Source organism: Gracilinanus agilis, chromosome 4, assembly GCF_016433145.1.
Source record: "Gracilinanus agilis isolate LMUSP501 chromosome 4, AgileGrace, whole genome shotgun sequence".
NCBI classification, from domain to species: Eukaryota; Metazoa; Chordata; class Mammalia; order Didelphimorphia; family Didelphidae; genus Gracilinanus; species Gracilinanus agilis.
Window position 1 is genome coordinate 243,611,850 of NC_058133.1, and position 19,376 is coordinate 243,631,225.

At 36.7% G+C, this 19,376-nt stretch overlaps 1 protein-coding gene across 1 annotated transcript in view; it reads left to right on the plus strand.

Annotated features, from left to right (window-relative positions):
- Positions 1-10,300: 10,300 nt before the first annotated feature.
- Positions 10,301-19,376, plus strand: part of B3GNTL1 (UDP-GlcNAc:betaGal beta-1,3-N-acetylglucosaminyltransferase like 1) — a 125,127-nt gene continuing 116,051 nt past the window's right edge. Inside the window, exon 1 of the mRNA XM_044672014.1 lies at positions 10,301-10,513. Coding sequence (XP_044527949.1) covers positions 10,331-10,513 — 183 coding nt within the window. The 5' untranslated portion in view covers positions 10,301-10,330. The remainder of the gene's footprint in view (positions 10,514-19,376) is intronic.

Here is a 19,376-nt window from a genome sequence, read left to right on the forward strand (position 1 = left end):
TTTTGGTACAGATAGGTTATCTCTGATCTCTTTGGGATACAGACTCAGTATTGGTATTGCTGGGACAAAGCTATGCATAGTTTTATGGCCCTTTGAACCTGGTTCCATATTGCTCTCCAGAATGGCTGTATCAGTTTACAGTTCCACCAAGAGTGTATTATTGTCCCAATTTTCCCACATCTCTTCCAATATTTATCATTTTCCTTTATGGTCACATTAGCCGATCTAATAGGTACAAGGTAATATCACCTTATATAACGTTCAGTTATTTTAATTTGCATTTCTCTAATCAACAGTGATTTTGAGCATTTTTTGCTGAGATCATTTACTCCTAATCTATTCCATTGATCCTTCCTTCTATTTCTTAGCCAGTACCAGATTGTTCTGATTACAGCTTGATAGTACAGTTTAAGATCTGGTATTTTCCTTTAGTTCCCTTGATATTCTTGACCTTTTGTTCTTCCAGATGAATTTTGTTAATATTTTTTCTAGTTCTATAAAGTAGTTTTTTAGTGGTTTGTTTGGTATGGCACTGAATAAGTAAATTAATTTAAGTAGAATAATAATTTTTATTATATTAGCTTGGCCTACCCACGAGCAATTAATGTTTTCCCAATTGTTTAGATCAAACTTTGTATGAAATGTGTTTTGTAGTTGTGCCCATATAATTCCTGTGTTTGTCTTGACAAATAGATTCCCAAATATTTTATATTGTCTAGAGCAGTGATGGGCAAACTTTTTAAAGAGGGGGCCAAAGGAAAGGAAATGCTCATCTGTCAGTCTGTTTCTAAGGCAACTCTTTCGAAGTTTCATTGTATTGTATCCTACTCGTATTTGTCAGATGAGGACATACCATCATACCATCTGCAAAGAGTGATAGTTTAGTTTCCTCATTGCCTAATTTTACTCCTTCAATTTCTTTTTCTTCTCTTATTGCTAAAGCTAACATTTCTAATACTAAACAATAATAATTTGCTTCACTCTTGGTCTTGCTTCTAACATATCTCCATTGCAAATGACACTTGCTGATGATTTTAGTTATGTATACCTATTATTTTAAGGAAAGGTCCTTTTATTCCTTTGCTTTCTAGTGTTGTGTTTTTGGGGTTTGTTTTGTTTTTTTAATAAAAAAGAGTGTTCTATTTTGTTATAGGTTTTTTTTTCCTTTGGATTCTTTTTGTCACAATTATTGAAAACCCCAGATGGAATTGACTAAGTTTGGATCAAGATTGAGTTTTCTAACCCAGAAGCACTTCAGCATGTGCAAGATAAAATTTACCTAGGAGATTTCTGGGCAGGAAAAATCAATAAAGTTACCAATAAAGTTATTATCTTTCTAGAAAACTATGAAGATAGGTTAGTGTTCTGTGTACTTATCTGTATTGTCTGTTTGTCTATCTCTTATATCTGACTAAACTATTAGACATAAAACTCCTGGACTCTGGAATGACTAATCTGGCAGCTGCCCCAATTTTCTGATATTCATTGGCATTGTGATTCAGGAGTTGAAGGCAAGGGCTGGTCTTCCTCTTTGCTTCTTTTCTGAGTGAATACTCAGCTAAGACTATGATTCTTTCAAACTCTTTACCTTTTCACTTTATTTCCCATGGACAAATAGGCAAGAAACTTGTCTATCTAATTGTGTTAGGGGAAAACAAACCCTCAAACTCACAGAGAAGATATTTGATGAATCTACCAAGCCTGAAGTAACTTAAGAAGATTTATTGTTTTGTAAGAAGATAAACTTCTAGAATATATTCATAAAGGTAGCATGGAAGAGACCACAAGACCTCTACTAGTACTCGTATTCCATTTATACAGGCAAAATGGAGTGGCAAACAATCCCTAGAAAAATCACTCAGATGCTTCCTTAATGACAAAACACTTGTTTGGAAGTCATGATTTGGAAGTCAAGTATGTGTTATTAATTTACATCATTAGTTCTGTTAGGGCATTCTATAATATAATACATTTTGCTCTTCAATTTAATTACATGTGTCAGATTTTGCCAGGGGCCCTGTAATGGTAAGCATCTATGTTACAGGGCTTCATTTAACCCTTTCAACCCCTCCTATTTTTATAGTATCACATAAAGAACACAAATCTTTTCCAGAGCCATGTGGACTTGTGATTTTACAGTTCTTAGTCATTTGTATGAACAATATATATCCAGAGTGGTATTATGAGTAAGAAAACTAATGTTATAATAGAATGAATCAGAAAATATTAGTATTTGCTGTTAAAAATATATCCTTAAAAATATACCTTTCCTGGATGTAGGTGACTCAGTAGATTGAGAGCTAGGTCCAGAGACAGGAGGTACTGTGTTCAGTTATTGTTCTGGAATTAGACTGTCTGCTTCTGGGAAACATTGTTCTTTGAAAATTCTATGCCAGTGAGTTTGTCCTTGATCACTCTCCAAACTCAGATTGCCTCCGGATCAGTCTTTCTGTGTCTTTAACTGGTATGTCAGTTGTTAACAGTACATGGAATGGGCCTTGTTTCTAGGGCAAATTTGCAAAAGAATTTCTTCCAGTAGGTCCATTTTCCAGGTTCCAAGCCATTTTAATGCTGCTTATAACTTCCTTGACAAAACCTAAGCACATTGGCCTTCCAATAATTAGTTCATGTGAAGGAAGTCAGTGCAAATCTTATAGAGTTAACCTTTAAAACATCACAACTGTAGGAAGATCATCAAGTTAACAAATAAGGTACAATGGATTTTTATCAAAATTATTAAACATGTCTGAAGTACTTGGTGGAATCAAGTATGAAGATCTCTCTATTGCTTTGATTTTTCTGTTCTGAATTTGTGATCATTTCTTGTCTCAACTTCCTTATCTAGGTGATTAAAGAAAATCAGTTCTTAAATATACATGTATAAGATGGTGTCCATATATTGTTACATTTTCTTCTTAATGATATACAGTTAACATATATAATTAAAGAGGGAACTATGATAAAGATATGATGTGATAAAGATATAAAAGTGTTCATTTTTAATGGATTAATGAACTTCACTGTGGGACTAGCAATAAGATTAGACTGCTTCCACTTGAGAACTAGAATATATATGATTTCAAATGTTTTCATTGGGTATTTCATAAGGGATTTATCATAACTATAAGTATATTAGTATTTTTAAGACTTCTGCTGTTATGCCAATGGGAGAAAAAAAAAAGAAAATGTCAAATTTAGTTCCTTTCCTATACATTTGAGAAATGAGACCTTATCTTGCTATAAACTCTTCTCTCCTGCCACCTTCCATGCCCCAACTTTCCTGCCTTCCTTCTCATTTTGGCTGCATTGATTTTGTAGGTGGGAAATTTTTTTAGTTTTATGTAATCAAAATAATCCATTTTACCAAAATATTTTTATTACAATTTTGTAATATAGTTTGAAATTGCTAAGCCACATTTGATCACATTTTTCCTTCCTTGATTCCCTTGATATTCCTGACCTTTTTGTTCCTCCAGATGAAATTTGTTATGTTTTCTAGGTCTAGAAAATAATTCTTTGGTTTGATTGAAATGAAACTTAATAAGTAAATTAATTTAGATAATATTCTAATTTTTGTTATATTGGCTTAATCTACCCATGAATAATTAACATTTCTCCTATTGTTTAAATCTATCCTTATTTGTATAAAAAGTGCTTTTTATAATGGTACACCCCCTCTATATGTCTTGGCAGGTAGATTCCCAAGTATTTTTTGCTATCTACAATTATTTTAATTTTAATTTCTCATTCTATCTCTCCATTTGGGTTTTTTTGGTAATATGTAGAAATGATGATGATTTATGTAGGTATATTTTATATCCTGCAGCTTTGCTAAAGTTGTTCATTGTTAGTTGATTTTCCAGAGTTCTCTAAGTATATTATCATATCATCTGAAAAGAGTGATAAAGACAAGTCCATAAGGACATTCTAGGCCCACTGAAGCAAAAGCAGCCAGAAAAGACATATTTGTAGATCTGCCTCAGACCCTGGCAAGAACCAGTCTTGATCTTGTATATCTAACAAATCATGTCTTAAGGACACCTGGCTTTCTTAATTGGCTCAGAACCCCTAACTAGTTATCACAGAGCTTGGACTCAGTATCAGAGACATATCAACCACATCCTGGTACCCCTGTACTCCTAAGAAATTCCTATGTCAATGAAAGCAGACCATAGAGGAATTTGAAGATTAGTATTTGATGTACTCATTAACAGGACACCTGTGTATTTTAATTGGCCTACATATTCTTTAATTGGCACTTAAGAATGTATGTTTCTGACATGTTACCTCCTTTTTGATATATCATGTTCCTCTACAGTATGTAGAGACTGTATAAATACTGAACTTATATTCTCAATAAGTTGGACTCTGTGATCCCATTCACAAGTTTCCCTAGGTTCCCATGTGTCTTTGATAATCTTTGCATGTCCCTATCTCTATCTATCTCTGACTCTCTCTGATCTTGCTTGTTTCTCTGTCTCCCTGCACTCTAAGCCAGCAGCTTGCCACACACCCTTGCTGCAGAGTTTCAGGCTTGCCTGCTCCTACAGGTCAGGATGACCTGAAATCTGATTCCAAACTAGTAGAAGCTTGGTGGCCAGTTGGGGGTGGGGTTCTCCCAAGACTCACAAGCAGAGTGAGTACCCCAAAGAACCCAATGAAGGGGCTTCTAATGGCCCTTTATGATCTGCAAAGAGTGATATTTGGGTTTCTTAGTGGAATATTCTTATTCCTTTGATTTCTTTTTCTTGTCTTTTTGTTATGGTGAGCATTTCCAGTACAATACTGAATAATAATAGTTATAAATGGGCATTTTTCATTTACTATTTTCTTATAGGAAAGGCTTTTAGTTTCTTTCCATTACAGATATTTGCTCTTGGATTTAGATTCATACTCTTTATCATTTTTAGGAAAAGGACCCATATGTACAAAAATGTTTATAGAAGCTCTTTTTGTGGTAGCAGAGAATTGGAAATTGAAAGGATATACATCAATTCGAGAATGACTGAACAAGTTGTGGTATATGATTAATTAAATCATTAATATGAACAGAGAAATCTGTAAAAAAATATCAGGGTATTGAAATATTCTATATGCTATAGTAGTCTATAGTAGTTTGGAATTAAATGGTTTTCAATGGATGCAAATTGATGATTTGGAACTGCAACTTGCAGAGTTTCAAGACAGCATCTGGGCTCAGGTGTTTGTCGACTTGAGGTCAAAGCTTGAGAATCTGGAAAGGGGCCGCTTGGAGAATCAAGAGGAGTGCCACTACAAACAGGAAATTTGGAGTGCCTGGAACTGATTACCAGACACTTTTAGTACCCTGAAAAATATAGCAATGGCTTTACTCACAATTTTTCCCTCTCCGTACTTTTGTGAGACCTTATTTTCAACATTAAATAATATCAAAACCAACAAATGAAACAGATTGACAGATGAAGTTAGTACAAGCACTTGCTCGGGCTTGAAGTGTTCAAAATATCAACCTTCCATTGAAGATTTAGTGGCTAAATGAATTTTCATTAGCCAAAGAAATTCAGCAACAAAAAAGTCACTAATAGGCAAGTTAGTTAAAGAATTCCCCCTCCCCCTCACTTATCTTAGTTCATGGCACCCCACATAAGTTAAATAATATCAAGACCAACAAAAGAAACCAAATGACAGATGAACAAAGAAGTCACTAAGCAGGTAAGTTAAATAAATAGTTTTGGGTTTATTAAATACAATTATATATTATAATTATACATTTTTGTTATTTAAACTATAAATATCATGAAAAAATGTTTTTTTTCCTCAAAGTGACACACCACCCAAGTTATGCTCATTTTTCTGGTGCATTTTGGCACACCAAGCTCAAAAGGTTACCTATCACTGACCTAGGACCTACCTCCATAGGCCTGGCTCTCAATTCACTGAGGACCTAGGCAAATTCTTGAAGAGCAGTTTTATGTATTGCCTACCTTCTCATACCAAAGACACTGGAAACAACTAATACTCTGAATAATATAATTAAATAAAATAAAAATTTATATAATATACAATTACTGAGCATGTATGATGGTTGTAATCCAATTTTGTAACTATGAAACACTCCCCTTGTCTCTAAGAAGTCCATGAAAAGTTTGTAAGTGAACTCTCTGTGAGGAGATTGCATAAAATTTTATCTTTCAGGAATCACAAAACTAGGAGGAAACAAGATTTAATTAAGCAGAGAACATTAAACTTTGACAGATTTTTCTTTTACTTCCTCAATACTCTGAACTACTAGATCTTGTTGTGGGGTAGAAATTGAGGGGACCTTGGAAATTTCAAAGTTCACCCTCCTTTACCACTTATTAACAAAAATATAACCGTGGAAATCAATCTTTTAAAATATAACGCTTTATTGAGAGAGAGAGAGAGAGAGAGAGAGAGAGAGAGAGAGAGAGAGAGAGGCTCTCAATCTAGCTACCATCTTGATTCTTCATTGTCTCTCATTACCCAAACCCAATCTGTTATCAAAGTCTGTCAATTTCACCTTAGTAACATCTCTTGCATATGACCCTTTATCCCTTTATCTTTTCTGATACTGCTACTACCTTTCTAATACATCCTCCACTCAGCTGTCAAAATGATCTTCCTAAAGCCAGGTCTGACCATTTTTCTCCTAATCAATACAATTCAGTGGTTCCTTATTACCTCCAGAATCAAATATAAAATCCTTTGATAATCAAAGTCCTTCATACTTTAGCCCCCTCTACTTTTCCAGTCTTCTTACAAATCTCTCCCTAAACCCCCATTTAAGTCTAGTGACATTGGACTCTGCTGTTCCTCATAAAAAATACTCCATCTTTTGACTCTGGGCATTCTCACTAGCTATCCCCCATGCCTGTAATCTTCTCCCTGCTCCAGGCTCCCTTCAAGTTCTATCTAAATTTCACCTTTATAGGAAGCCTTTCCTGATCTACCTTAAATTTCAATTAATTATATTTATCTCTACATATTTTGTACATAGTTGTTTGCAGGTCACTTCCCCTATTAGACATGGGGATCTCTGTTAGAATAGGGTCTATCTTTAGACTTTCTTTGAATTCATAGCACTTACCTGACAGAAAGAATTTGATGTAGTAATACATTGAGCTCAAGCAAGGACAGGGAGGTGGGAATTAAGAAAGAAGGTAAATTTATGGAGGGATTGATCATAAACAAAACAAACCCAGTCTTTAGAGAGCAAAACATGAAAGGGAGATAAATGGAAAGAAAAACTAAGAACATAAGACCGGGGATTAGATAAGAGGAAGAAAAGAGTCATAGCAGAATGGAAGCAGAATGGATCAAATACAGTGATCCCTTCCACATCAAAGAGGTTAGGAATCCCTTCAAACTGAAAAATCTTTGTAAACATTTATGGACCTCTTTTCCCAACAGAGAAGTCTGACTTTTCCTTTTCCTTTTATGGGTTGTTTACAGTATCCTATTGTAAAATTTGGGTTAAGTATTTGGCTATAGGCAATTTATAGGTCAAATTTTAAGATACTGACATTTTCAGCCATTCTGTGCTTTTGTATTCTTTTCACAAACTTTTAACTTTTTATTTATTTTAACTTTTAAAAAATCATTTATATTTATGGCATTAAAAGAAAAAAACATTGATATTATAGAATATTATACATATAATTTATGTATTTCTGAGTTTCTGAACTTTTTCTGTGTCATCTGTTGGTCTTTGCTGGTTTGAGGATTCCACAAAATTCCCATTTAATTTCTTTGGCCAAACCCTGATATATCAAAATCACTACTATACCTGGTAATCATGTATAGATCACTATAGTAAAGAACTCTCCTTTCTTAACACTGTCTTTTGTAGAGAAGGTGGCCATGGCTAAAGAGATTAGATGGAGGGAAAATATGCAACTAACAACTGTAATTAGGAGCACAATTCAGATGAATTGACCTATAAAACAGAAGTAGGTAGCAAAAAAGGATTAGAAATCAGAATTCAATATGTTGATTACAATAAACACACCTGAAATAAATATCCAGAGTTAAATAAAGGGCAAGAGCAAAATTTATTATGTTTGGGATGAACCAAAAGACAATAACAATCTCAGGCAAAATAGATTTGATTAAAATAAAGAAGGGAATAGACAAAGAAAGGAATATTTAAAGGGACCATAGATGAATCTCTGGGAGCTTGAAGTTCACCTTTGATTGACAAATAAGTCAGTTGGATAGAATGTTCCCAGGGAGGCATGCGAGAGGCAGGAGGGGGCAGTTGAGAACCCTGAGGAGAGATTCTGGGTCTTTGACCTGTGCTGAGGCTGGAGATCAGTGGATCCTGGTCTTGGAGTGAGAGGGTGCAAACATCTCTCTGCAAACTCTTCCTGTACTTGAGATACCATTTCAACCTGTACCTGACCACCACCTTGGTGTCTACAGCTCCTAGATATTAGGAGTTTCATCATCTAGATATCTAGGTTTCCCAGGGCCGGGGAGGGATCCCGGAAGTGGGCAGGAGACGAAGAAGAGGGTGGAAAGGGTGGACGAAGAAGAGGGTGGAAAGGGACATAACTCAACTGTTAAGGCTGAAGAGCTACAGAAGAAGAAACTGAAGATTTCCTAGCAGTTTACCTACTCTGGTTTAGTCCTGGCCAGGCTGAACCAGAGGGAAGCTACATTGATTCTTCTTTGCCAGCAGTTGAGAGTTTCATTAGTAACAATTAAAGTAGGGTCTCCTATACCACAGTCCTTTACCCTTATCCTTCCTGTTTAATACATAAAGTTTAAAGTACCTTCCTAAATCAGTTTCAAAGCTTGTTTTGGGAAGGGAGACAGCGCAGTCAGAATATCGTTGTTATCCTAGCTGTAGAGCCCAAATCAATATATCAATTAACCCCAGGTGGGTCCTAAAGGATAAACCTTTTTTGACCTGAGGCAACTATTATAAAGGGGAAGTGTCATCTTATTCCTCTCTGTACATCATTTCTACCACCTCAAATAGATACAAGAGACCTCCCATAATTATAACAATATACACACATAATATGCTAGTTATATATAAATATTAATATACGTTTTATATATAGTTTTGGCATCTAAATATAAAAAGTAAAAAGTAATTGAATTATAGGAAGAGAAAGTAAATAGAAATGAGATGATCTAATTTTGGATCTGGCAAATGTGTAGACTAGCCTTCTTTGACTATGAGTACAATACTTTTTCTTTGGTGAGGTTGGGGTGATATGGAAGAAAGTAGGGAGGTAGAAATAGTGCTGTCCAAAAAAAAAGGGGGGGGGAGAGGGGTGAGAAGAGAAATGCGCTGTTTTGAAAGCACAGTAGTGAAGGGAAGAGTTTAAATAAGGGCAGGTTCTGTTTTTGCCTCTGGGTCCCCAACCCTTTGTAGAGCTTGTCAAAAAGTAAGATTTTAATAAATGCTCGACATCAATCCAAATGTGCGGAAAATATCTATGGATTAGATTAATATTTCACTGTTAATGTTTTACTTTTTACGAAATGTATTTCTCACTGTAGTACTATGACATTTGATAATTTTAAAGAATTGTTTTAAGCTTAACACATATTATTTGAAGAACGATAAGAAATAAAGGATAGGAGTAATGCAGTAATGGGGTGGAGGAAAAGGGAAACGCGAAAAAGGAAGAAGGAAGCTTGGTCTAGAAGGAGTTGGCCGGAAGCTTACTGTCTACCTACAACCACTCAAAGCATCTGAGGTTCCTCTAGGATACTGTCCCCACCCTCATTATCCTCAGCTGTCACTGCTTTTTTCATTCCCTTGTTCAGTTGGGGGAAAAGGATCTTGAAGATAAACCGGCCTGTGCCAGAGAGTACCATGGCTGGACTTCCGGCTCTTCTAGGCCGCGCTTCTCTACTCCTCCCGAGCTCAGTTCTCTTCCCCCAGAGATATCTCTCCGATTCTGGGCTCTTAAAGATCGCCACCTAAACCCTCCTCCGAGTCACGTGGTCTCTAGGTGGCGGATCCTTTTAAGTGAGCTGCTGCAGCGGACGAAAGGGGCGGATAGTAGGCGTGGCTGAGGTTCCTCTTTGCGTTTTTATGATAGTGAAAGTCGTGTTTGGAGCTGGAAGAGAATTGGGACCCAGAGCCAAAGGGAGTTGGACCGAGACAGAGTTAGAGGCAGAGTTATAGTAGGGGACTGGCTGCAAGTGTACTGCACTAGAGCGCTCAGAGCCTTCTGGAGGCATTGAGGCCAGCGAGGGGCTGGGAGCATTTCTCCTCCGTATTTTCCTTAACAAAACTGGTGCTCGGTTTGGCCTCGCATCTCACGTAGGTTTTGTTTGGGAGAATTTCTCCTCTTTTCCCTTTTCCACAATGTGGAACAGTTCCAGGGCAGTAGCTGATCAGGACACGCTTGGGCGGGAAGTGCCCGTCGCAGATAGAATCCTCACTGTGAGCAGCCAGCTTCTTCCGTCTCCCTCCTCGTCCAACCCCTCTGCCCAACCCACGGCACCGCTAAACGTCCCAAGTCGGGAGAGCTGCCCTAAGATTCAAGTGGTACGTTCTTCCATGTTCCAGTGCTTTGTTTCCTGGGGTTCTATTGAAATGAAAGAGCCTTGTTGGGATTTTTTTTTCCACCTTCACTTACCTATATTAACCTCTCTTGCCTTTTGTTGTTTCCTCGCGATTCCATTTAGGGTTTTCTTGGCAAAAATACTAGAATGGTTTGCTATTTTCTTCTCTAATTCATTTTACAGATGAGGAAACTGAGGCAAACAGGGTCACACAGTAAGTGTTTGAGGGCAGATTTGAATTGGGTCTTTCTGACTCCAGGCTCACTACTCTATCCACTGCACCACCTAACTGTTCCCTCCTGTCCTTTATTCTAACTAAATATAGTTTCTCTTTTTAAAGCCCTTACTTTGTGTCTTAGTATCAGTTCTAAGATAGAAGGGCAAATGGGATCAATGACTTGCCCAGGATCACACAGCTAGGAAGTGTTTGAGGCTAGATTTGAGCCCAGATCCTTCTAACTCCAAGCCTGGTGCTCTATCCACCATACCACCTAGCTGCCGGGCAAATTATATTTTTTCTTAAGATAAAGAAGATAAAAAGTAAAATTTTAAAAAGTTTTGGTGAATTAAAAGAGGAATTAGGACTGATTCTGAATATATATGTAGTGATATGTAATTTCTGAAAATACACAGTAATAGTTAATATTTATGAAGCCTTTACATATTATCTTATGTGGCCCTCAGCTGCCCAGTAAAGTAAGGTAAGGTGCAATGATCAGCCAGAAATTGACACACAAGGGGCGTTGTGACTCTCATTAGCCCTCATCTACTGTCAGGTGGGTTTGGAACTCAGATCGTCTTAATTACTTGGAAGATCCCTGGTTTTGTTGATGTGAGGATTCTCTCTACTACAAATTACAACTTTTCTAGATGGATTCTAGATGAACTTTTAGAGTTGCTTTGGCTGTAATATTTATTTACCCTATGATCAGCTGAGTGATAAAACTCTTACAATTTATAGCTAAGTCAGATCTTCTAGGATGATAAGCTAGCACTCAAAGACTTCCCAGATAGGTAGGACCTGACAGAATTGTAAGCTATATAATCCTTCCAAAGAAGCCAGAAGCTTCCTTCCACCTCCTTTTTCACATTTCCCTTTTTTCTCCACACCATTCTTGCATTCTTCCTACCCTTTCTTGTTCACCTCTGCAAATAATACATCCCATATTTTTAGCTGACAATTTAGTTTGTCTCCTCCAGGATCCTAAGATGTTTGAGGGCAGAGAAGTTTTTCTTGTAGCTAACCTGTAGCCTAGAACCTTTTTAATACTAATGGTCAATGAATATCCCATACTATTTTTTCCCCTCCCTATCCTCATAGCAAACAGAAGTCCTTTAGACTAGAAATCAGGAGACTGAGGGTCTAGGGTCTGTCTTGTTTCTATACTCCAGTGAATCTGTCCAGTTCACATGACCTCTAGTTTATTTATATCCTTTTTATTGAAAAAAATTTTAACATCTTTTCCAAATAAAGTTCTTGTTCCTCTCCTGCCTATCCAACTGTTCCCTTTAACACTGATTCAAAAAAAAAAAAGACAGCAAAACCAACACATCAACTGTGTGACAATATATGTGATAGTCTAAACCTGGGGGCAGCTGGGCAGCTGGGTAGCTCAGTGGATTCAGAGCCAGGCCTAGAGATGGGAGGTCCTATGTTCAAATCTGGTCTCAGACACTTCTTAAGTGTGTGACCTGGACAAGTCACTTAAACCCCCATTGCCTAGCCCTTACCACTCTTCTGCCTTGGAACCAATACTCAGTACTGACTCCAAGATGGAAGATAAGGGTTTAAAAACATTTTTTTTTTAATTTTAAAAAGAAAAACTAAACCTATTTCTTACCTCTGTAAAATAAAGGGAGAAAGTTGCATTTTCTTAATTCTTTTCTAGTATCAAGCTTGATTATTATAATTTATAGCCTATTTTTAAAAATTATGTTGTTGCGATGTCCGCTTTCTTTATAGGATTATCAGTATGATTTCAGTTCAATAAACACTTATTTAGTGTTATTGTGTGCCAGTGTGCAAGGTACTATGCTAGATCTGAGGAAGGAAGACAAAAAGAAAACAATATCTGCCCCCAAGATGCTTATGTTCTGGTAGAGAGTGACACATCCATAAATAAATATATACAGCATTAAAAACAAGCAGTTTTTGTGATAGACATTAATATCTAGGCAAAGATCAGCAAAGGCTTCATTTGTTAAGCATTTATTAAGCTTCTATAATGTTCTGGGTACTCAAAAGGTACAAACAAATCATCTTGTCCTTAAGGAGCTTTCATTCCAATGGAGGAGATGCATACATATCTAAATATATACAAAATAATTTTCTGTGGAGGAATTCATTAATATCTGGTGGGGAGTAAGGCATTTGAGTTAGGAGGTGGCATTTGAGCTGAGCTTTGAAAGAAACTTGGAATTCTACCAAGCAAGGATGAGGAAATGATTAGAAGGGTCATGGACAGCCTGTGCAAAGGCACTAAGGAGGATGAATATTTTTGTGTGTGGAGTAGCAAAAAAGCCAGCTTCACTGGACCAAAGAAATGTATGTGGGGGAATAATGTGTATGTTTGAAGTGAGATTTTATTTTAATGAAAAGGAAGAGAAATATAGGATAATAGTTTGAGCCACTGGAGCTGAACTTTGAAGTATCTAGGAATTCCAAATGAGCATTTCAGATATAGGGGTCAGCTTGTATAAAAGTATGGAAGTCAGAATAGAAGATCATATATAGAGACTAGCAAATAGTTAATTTTGGTTGGAGCAGAGATTGCAGAAGTAGAAGTGGTGTCACATCATTCTGGAAAGAAAGGTTGATTTTAGAGCTACAAATGCCTTTTTTTTATGTGTTAGGGAGATCCTGAAGCTTTTTGAGCAGAATAATTACAAAGTCAGGAATATCAGGCATCTTTGTGAAGAATGGGCGAGAAGTAGTGACAGAGAAACCAGTTAGTCTTTTATATTGTTTGCTGTTATTTTGAATGGAATCCCTTTTTTTCTCCCTTGGGGTTCTGTTGCTAATACATGGAAATGCTGGTGATTTACTTGGATTTATTTTATATCCTACAATTTATGTCCAGTTGCTAAAATTGTTAATTGTTTCATATAATTTTTAGTTGATTCTCTAGGTTTCTCTAAGTACATATCCTCTGCAAAGAGTGATAGTTTTGATTCCTTGTCTATTCTTATTTCTCGATTTTTTTATTTTATTTTATTATTGTAGTTAGCATTTCTGATACAACTTTGAATAATGGTGATGATGGGAATCCTTACCTCATCTTTGATCTTATTGAGAAGGTTTCCAATTTATCTCTATAATTTATCTCTAGAGGCTACTTATTTTAAGAAAAAAAATGACATTTATTTCTCTGTGTTTTTTTTTAATTTTTTTTTTAAACCCTTAACTTCTGTGTATTGACTTATAGGTGGAAGATTGGTAAGGGTAGGCAATGGGGGTCAAGTGACTTGCCCAGGGTCACACAGCTGGGAAGTGTCTGAGGCCGGATTTGAACCTAGGACCTCCCGTCTCTAGGCCTGACTCTCAATCCACTGAGCTACCCAGCTGCCCTTATTTCTCTGTTTTTTCGTGTTTTTAGTTTTTTGTCAAAAACCTTTTCTGCATCTATTGATATAATCATATTATGTTGCTTGATTCAGCTTTTCATATGATAAACACAATTCTGAATGTTTGAATTCTGGTAGTATTGGAAATGACCACAGAGACCAGCCCTATTTGAACAGGAATACTCTGCAATATCCCTGAAAAGTACTCATTCAGCTTTTGTTTAGAGACCTTTGGCTATAGGGTACCTAAGGAAGTTTTCCTGGTGCCTAAATTTACCTTAATATAACCTCCATCCTTGACTCCTAGTTCTGGTTCACTGGGGCCAAGCAGAACAGGATATTTAACTCTGCTTGAAAAGAATATTTAGTTTTTGGAAACAATTAGTAAAATGTATTCATAGATACCTCATAGCAGTGAAAAGTTAACCAATTTTTACAAGTTTTTAAGTGTTTGGAAATTTTACTTATATTTTATTAGCTTTCTGTTTGAGTGTACCTTGAAAGCAGAAGGCTTTTAGGAGACACTAGTGAGAAGTAAATTATGAATATCCTAAATTTATCATGACAAATGTCAAATCAGAGCTTTGACTTTTGAGTTGGAAAGCAAAGAATAGTGGTTTAAAATAGGTCTTCTCGAGGTAGTCCCACATTTTAAGGATCAAAGGTTATTTCTAATAATTTACTACAAAGCACTTATTTTTAATGTAATTTACTTTTAGGTAAATGTAATATTTCTCTAAGAAATGTTTTGCTGTATAACCAATTGACTAATAATTATGTTATGATTTTTTTTAAACCCTTACCTTCCGTCTTGGAGTCAATACTGTGTATTAGCTCCAAGGCAGAAGAGTGGTAAGGGTAGGCAATGGGGGTCAAGTGACTTGCACAGGGTCACACAGCCAGGAAGTGTCTGAGGCTAGATATGAACCTAGGACCTCCTGTCTCTAGGCCTGGCTCTCAATCCACTGAGCTACCCAGCTGCCCCCAATTATGTTATGATTTAAAAGATTGTATGAAGTGGAAGTCTAAGATCTTGAAGGTGTACCCTCTTTGGCCACTATTCAAAGAGACCAAGGAAACCCATCTTTAAAATGAAATATATTTTATTGAGAGAAAGAGAGAAAATGTGGAGCAATGTCTCACATCATAGACCTAAGACAATGTTCCCCATATTTACAGAGAGACAGATGTGTGGCCATGCCTCAAGTCATTGACCTGAGCCAAAATGGCCCTTATTTATAGAAAAACCCCTTAATTTATAGGAAAATACAATAAACTTATTTTACACATTCAAACCTTCCTTCAAATTAAAATTTTTAAGAAAATGGTCATGGATTAGAGACTGAGATTTTAATCCAGAAATAAAGGACAGGAGTGTTAAATTGATTAGTTTTATAGTGGAGACAAAGAAGAGGAGGAGTTCAGAGCTGTATACAAGATTATTCCAGCCTTGGGGCTTGACTACCTGGGAGAGGCCTCTGATATAAAGGGAGGAACTTCTAAAACAAAAGGGTACTTATAATTTGATAGTTGGGTACTTCAGGGTTTATTGATCAGTTTAAGACAAGGTCAATCTGGAACCTCTACAAGGCAAGTTCCCAGACCAGTTACATTTTGGGAGTGATCTCTTAGTCTCCTTCACCCATTACCCAACCTTGCTGAGAGACCCCCTTTCAGTCAAAACTTACAATTTTAGGAAAGGATAGAAAGAGAAATAGACCCAACTCAAAACACTTAGAGGCTGTAAAGCCTTTGTATTGATTTTGGAGATATTAATAACTATTACCGTTATAAGATATTAAAGTTACAAGCCAAAATGTTACTCTGAGAATTATACATTCATTCTACCTCACACAGGTTGTTTATTCAAATGGTACAAGCTGAGGTATAAATTACACTTAATTTAATGCTCTTAAATACAGGGTATTCCCAAAGTCTTAGTGTATTTTTTAAGCTTTAATAACTTAAGACATATAAATATTAAAAACTTTAAAAACTCTTGAATGGATAATTATTCAAAAATTTTTAAATATTGATGTTTCTCTTTAAAATTCAACATAACCACTATCTTGTACTATACATTATTCTAGTCCATTTTCAAGCTATTAAGCATCTCTAATGTAATAATAAAGAGAGCCAGTTACCAATGTTTGATAGAAGGGGGAGAGAGAGAAAGAGAGAGAGTCTATGTAGTGAGTCTCTCTTCCAGCTCTCCCCTGGGGCCAAATATATACTGAGAGACTTTAAGGGGGTATCACCCCAAAACTGGGTGGCTTGGATGGTTGAGCTGCCCCACAGGAGTTGGGGGCAAGGCTTCTTTATAAGACAAGGTATGTGGTACCCCAATCCGATCCCGAATAACGATGGGGTTCACACAAACCTCCCCCCCCAAATCAGTTAAATTCACAGCAGATGGTCTGGCTTCAGATGGAGGCAGCCAGACCAAGCTGTACTTCCCCTCTCCCTTGTTGTCTCTCAGGCACTCTGGAACGCTATCTGACTGATGAATGGTTTTTATTATTTGCAATTCAGGGAATGGGAAAAGGGGTGAAGAGCAGAGGGATTTTGGGATGCCCTCTTCTCTATTCCTATGGGGTCCGTCACTGAGATGGGAAACCCAATAGTTCCCACTTCTAAGCTTCTCCCCTTGCCTCTTCTCCTTCTGTTTCTATTTCTATTTCTATCCTTTCCTATAATTGTAAGTTTTGACTGAAAGAGGGTCTCTCAGCAAGGTTGGGAAATGGGTGAAGGAGACTAAGAGATTGCTCCCAAAATGGAGTCCAAAAACTTAGCTGAGTCGATGATTGAGGTCTCGATGGTTGAGATGCGATGAATGGCTTTGACCAGGGAATCAGGGTTTTAATTTCCAAAGAAAGATCCTCAGGAAACCCTCAGGACTGGATCTCAGCTGGGATGTTCTCTTCCTCTATCCTCCCAGTCCTCTGCCTGAAGACCTCTCTTCCTCCTTCCTTCTCCGGAGAATTTCCCAGAATTTTCTCTGGTCTCAACTGTCACCAACTGTCAGCAACTCCTTCTCTGACTCCTTTTGTCCTAACCCCCTTGAACAAATTCCATCCTTACACTAAGCACCTTTGGTATGCAAGGCATTGTGCTAAACCCTGGGAATACAAAGAAAGGTTAAAAAACAATTGCTGCCCTCAAGGAACCCATAGTTTAATGGGAGAGACAACTTGAGGACTGCTATGTAAAGACAAGATGTAAGCAGAATAAATTGAATATTACCTATTGGAAGAAGACACTGCATTAAGGGGGATCTGGAAAATACTTCTTGGAGAAAATGAGATTTTAGCTGGGACTTGAAGGAAGTCAAGGGAGGAGATGTAGAGAGAGAGAATTTTCCAGGAATAGGGAAAAACTTGAAGCCTGGAGATAGAATATCTTGTTTGAGGAACAGTTAAGGAAGCCGTTGTGACTGGATCATAGAGTATGAGAATGTTGTAAAGTATAAGAAGATTAAATAGAAGATTCTACCTATTATGAAGCATTTTGAAAGCCAGATCACATTTTTATCAAATATATTACATGTGATTGATGCTGGAGGTGATAGGGAGCTACTGAAATTTGTTGAATAAATAGATAGCATGGTCATAGCAGTGCTTTAGGAAGATTAATTTAACAACTAAGTAGAAGATATGACTAGTATGGAGAGATTTGAGACAAGGAGAATAACTAGCAGACTATTGCAATGGTCCAGGTATGAGGGAATGAGGCCCTTTCATCAGGGTGATGGTGATGTCAGAGAATAGAAAGGGACTTATGAAGGTACTTATTGAGAGGATTTGGCAACAGATTGAATATGGGAAGAGGGGTGATAGAGATAAAGGAATCAAGGATGATGCTAAATTTGGGAGCCCTCCAACAATAATAGGGAAGTTAGAAGAGAAAAGGAAGTTTGAGATGTAAAACAGGCATTTGTAAATGCCATTCAGGAAGTTAGAAGATAGATTAGGGCTGCCCAAGTAGATCTGAGAATTATCTATATTAGAGATGCTGGCTGAAGAACCTATATGTAGGCCAAGAAGCAATAGTTAGAACCAAATATGGAACAACTATTTAATATATTGGAAAAGGAGTATGACAAGGCCTCATTTAATGTTGATTGGATGACTGGTATTGATATTGACTAGGGTTGGAACAGTTGGGACTTTGGCTATAACAACTATTTACTGCTAGAATTAGGAGTTTTGTTATTCATTTTTTCACACAGATATAACTAAACTTTAAACTTGACAGTCTTACCTTGACACAGGCCTAACTAAACCAATTATTTTAGTAAATGTGATTTCAGATTAATATTTTTCCAGACTAGATATGATTTTAGCTCTCTTTTAAAAAATGATTATCATTTACTATTCCAGCAGGATTTTGAGATATGACTGAGAGCAGTGATTCCCAACCTGGAGCCACTGACCCCACATCCCTGGGAAATCTGGAAATTACTGTAGGGGTTTTATGACTCTATGTGATTACCTGGTGGTATCTTTTTGATCTATATTTAACTGTTACAAAATAAGCTCTGTGGTTCAATGTAATAAATAATTCAAATTCTTTTAAGTAATAGTAGGAAATTGAAGTATGTTTTAATAGCAGAAATTTACATAAATAAATAAATATTTACATTTAACAAAATATTTAATAGACAACCAGCTATCAAAAAAAAAAAAAAGAAAAAAGAAGTGTGTTTGCTCTGAGTCACTTTCAAAGCCCATCTGAGATTCTGGTGACTGACTTTGTTGTACTTTTTTTCCGTACAGTGAGTTTCATTATTGGAATAGAATTACATTTGAGTTTCCTACTAGTGTTTACTAGTCTTAGGATTAAAATTCTCTGGAGACTATATATTAATTTATAATTATTTATTAATAAGAGACAGAGAAAGAGAAATCACATGATCACCTGGCCATGTCTAATTAATCCGTTTACCACCTGGCTTCTATTCATTAGTCAAAAGTAGCTGTGAGACTCCAGCCCCCTTGCACCATACCCGAGCCTTTCTGGTTGGACAGACTTAAATTAACTTCAGCCTGGGTCCAAGCCCCATCTTTTAGATGCCACGACTTATGCAGGGATTTAAACCAGTCCCTTCTGGGCAGCCAGGTAGCCACAAGGTGCCTAGTCAAAGGGTGGGGCTGATATGGATCAAAAACAGATTTTCAAAGGGAATAAGGGGGTACAATTTATATTAAGTTTACACAGACCCCCATCTGATTCTTTGAGGGATTAATATATTAGTTTCTCCACCCTTATTCTTTGGGAAACAT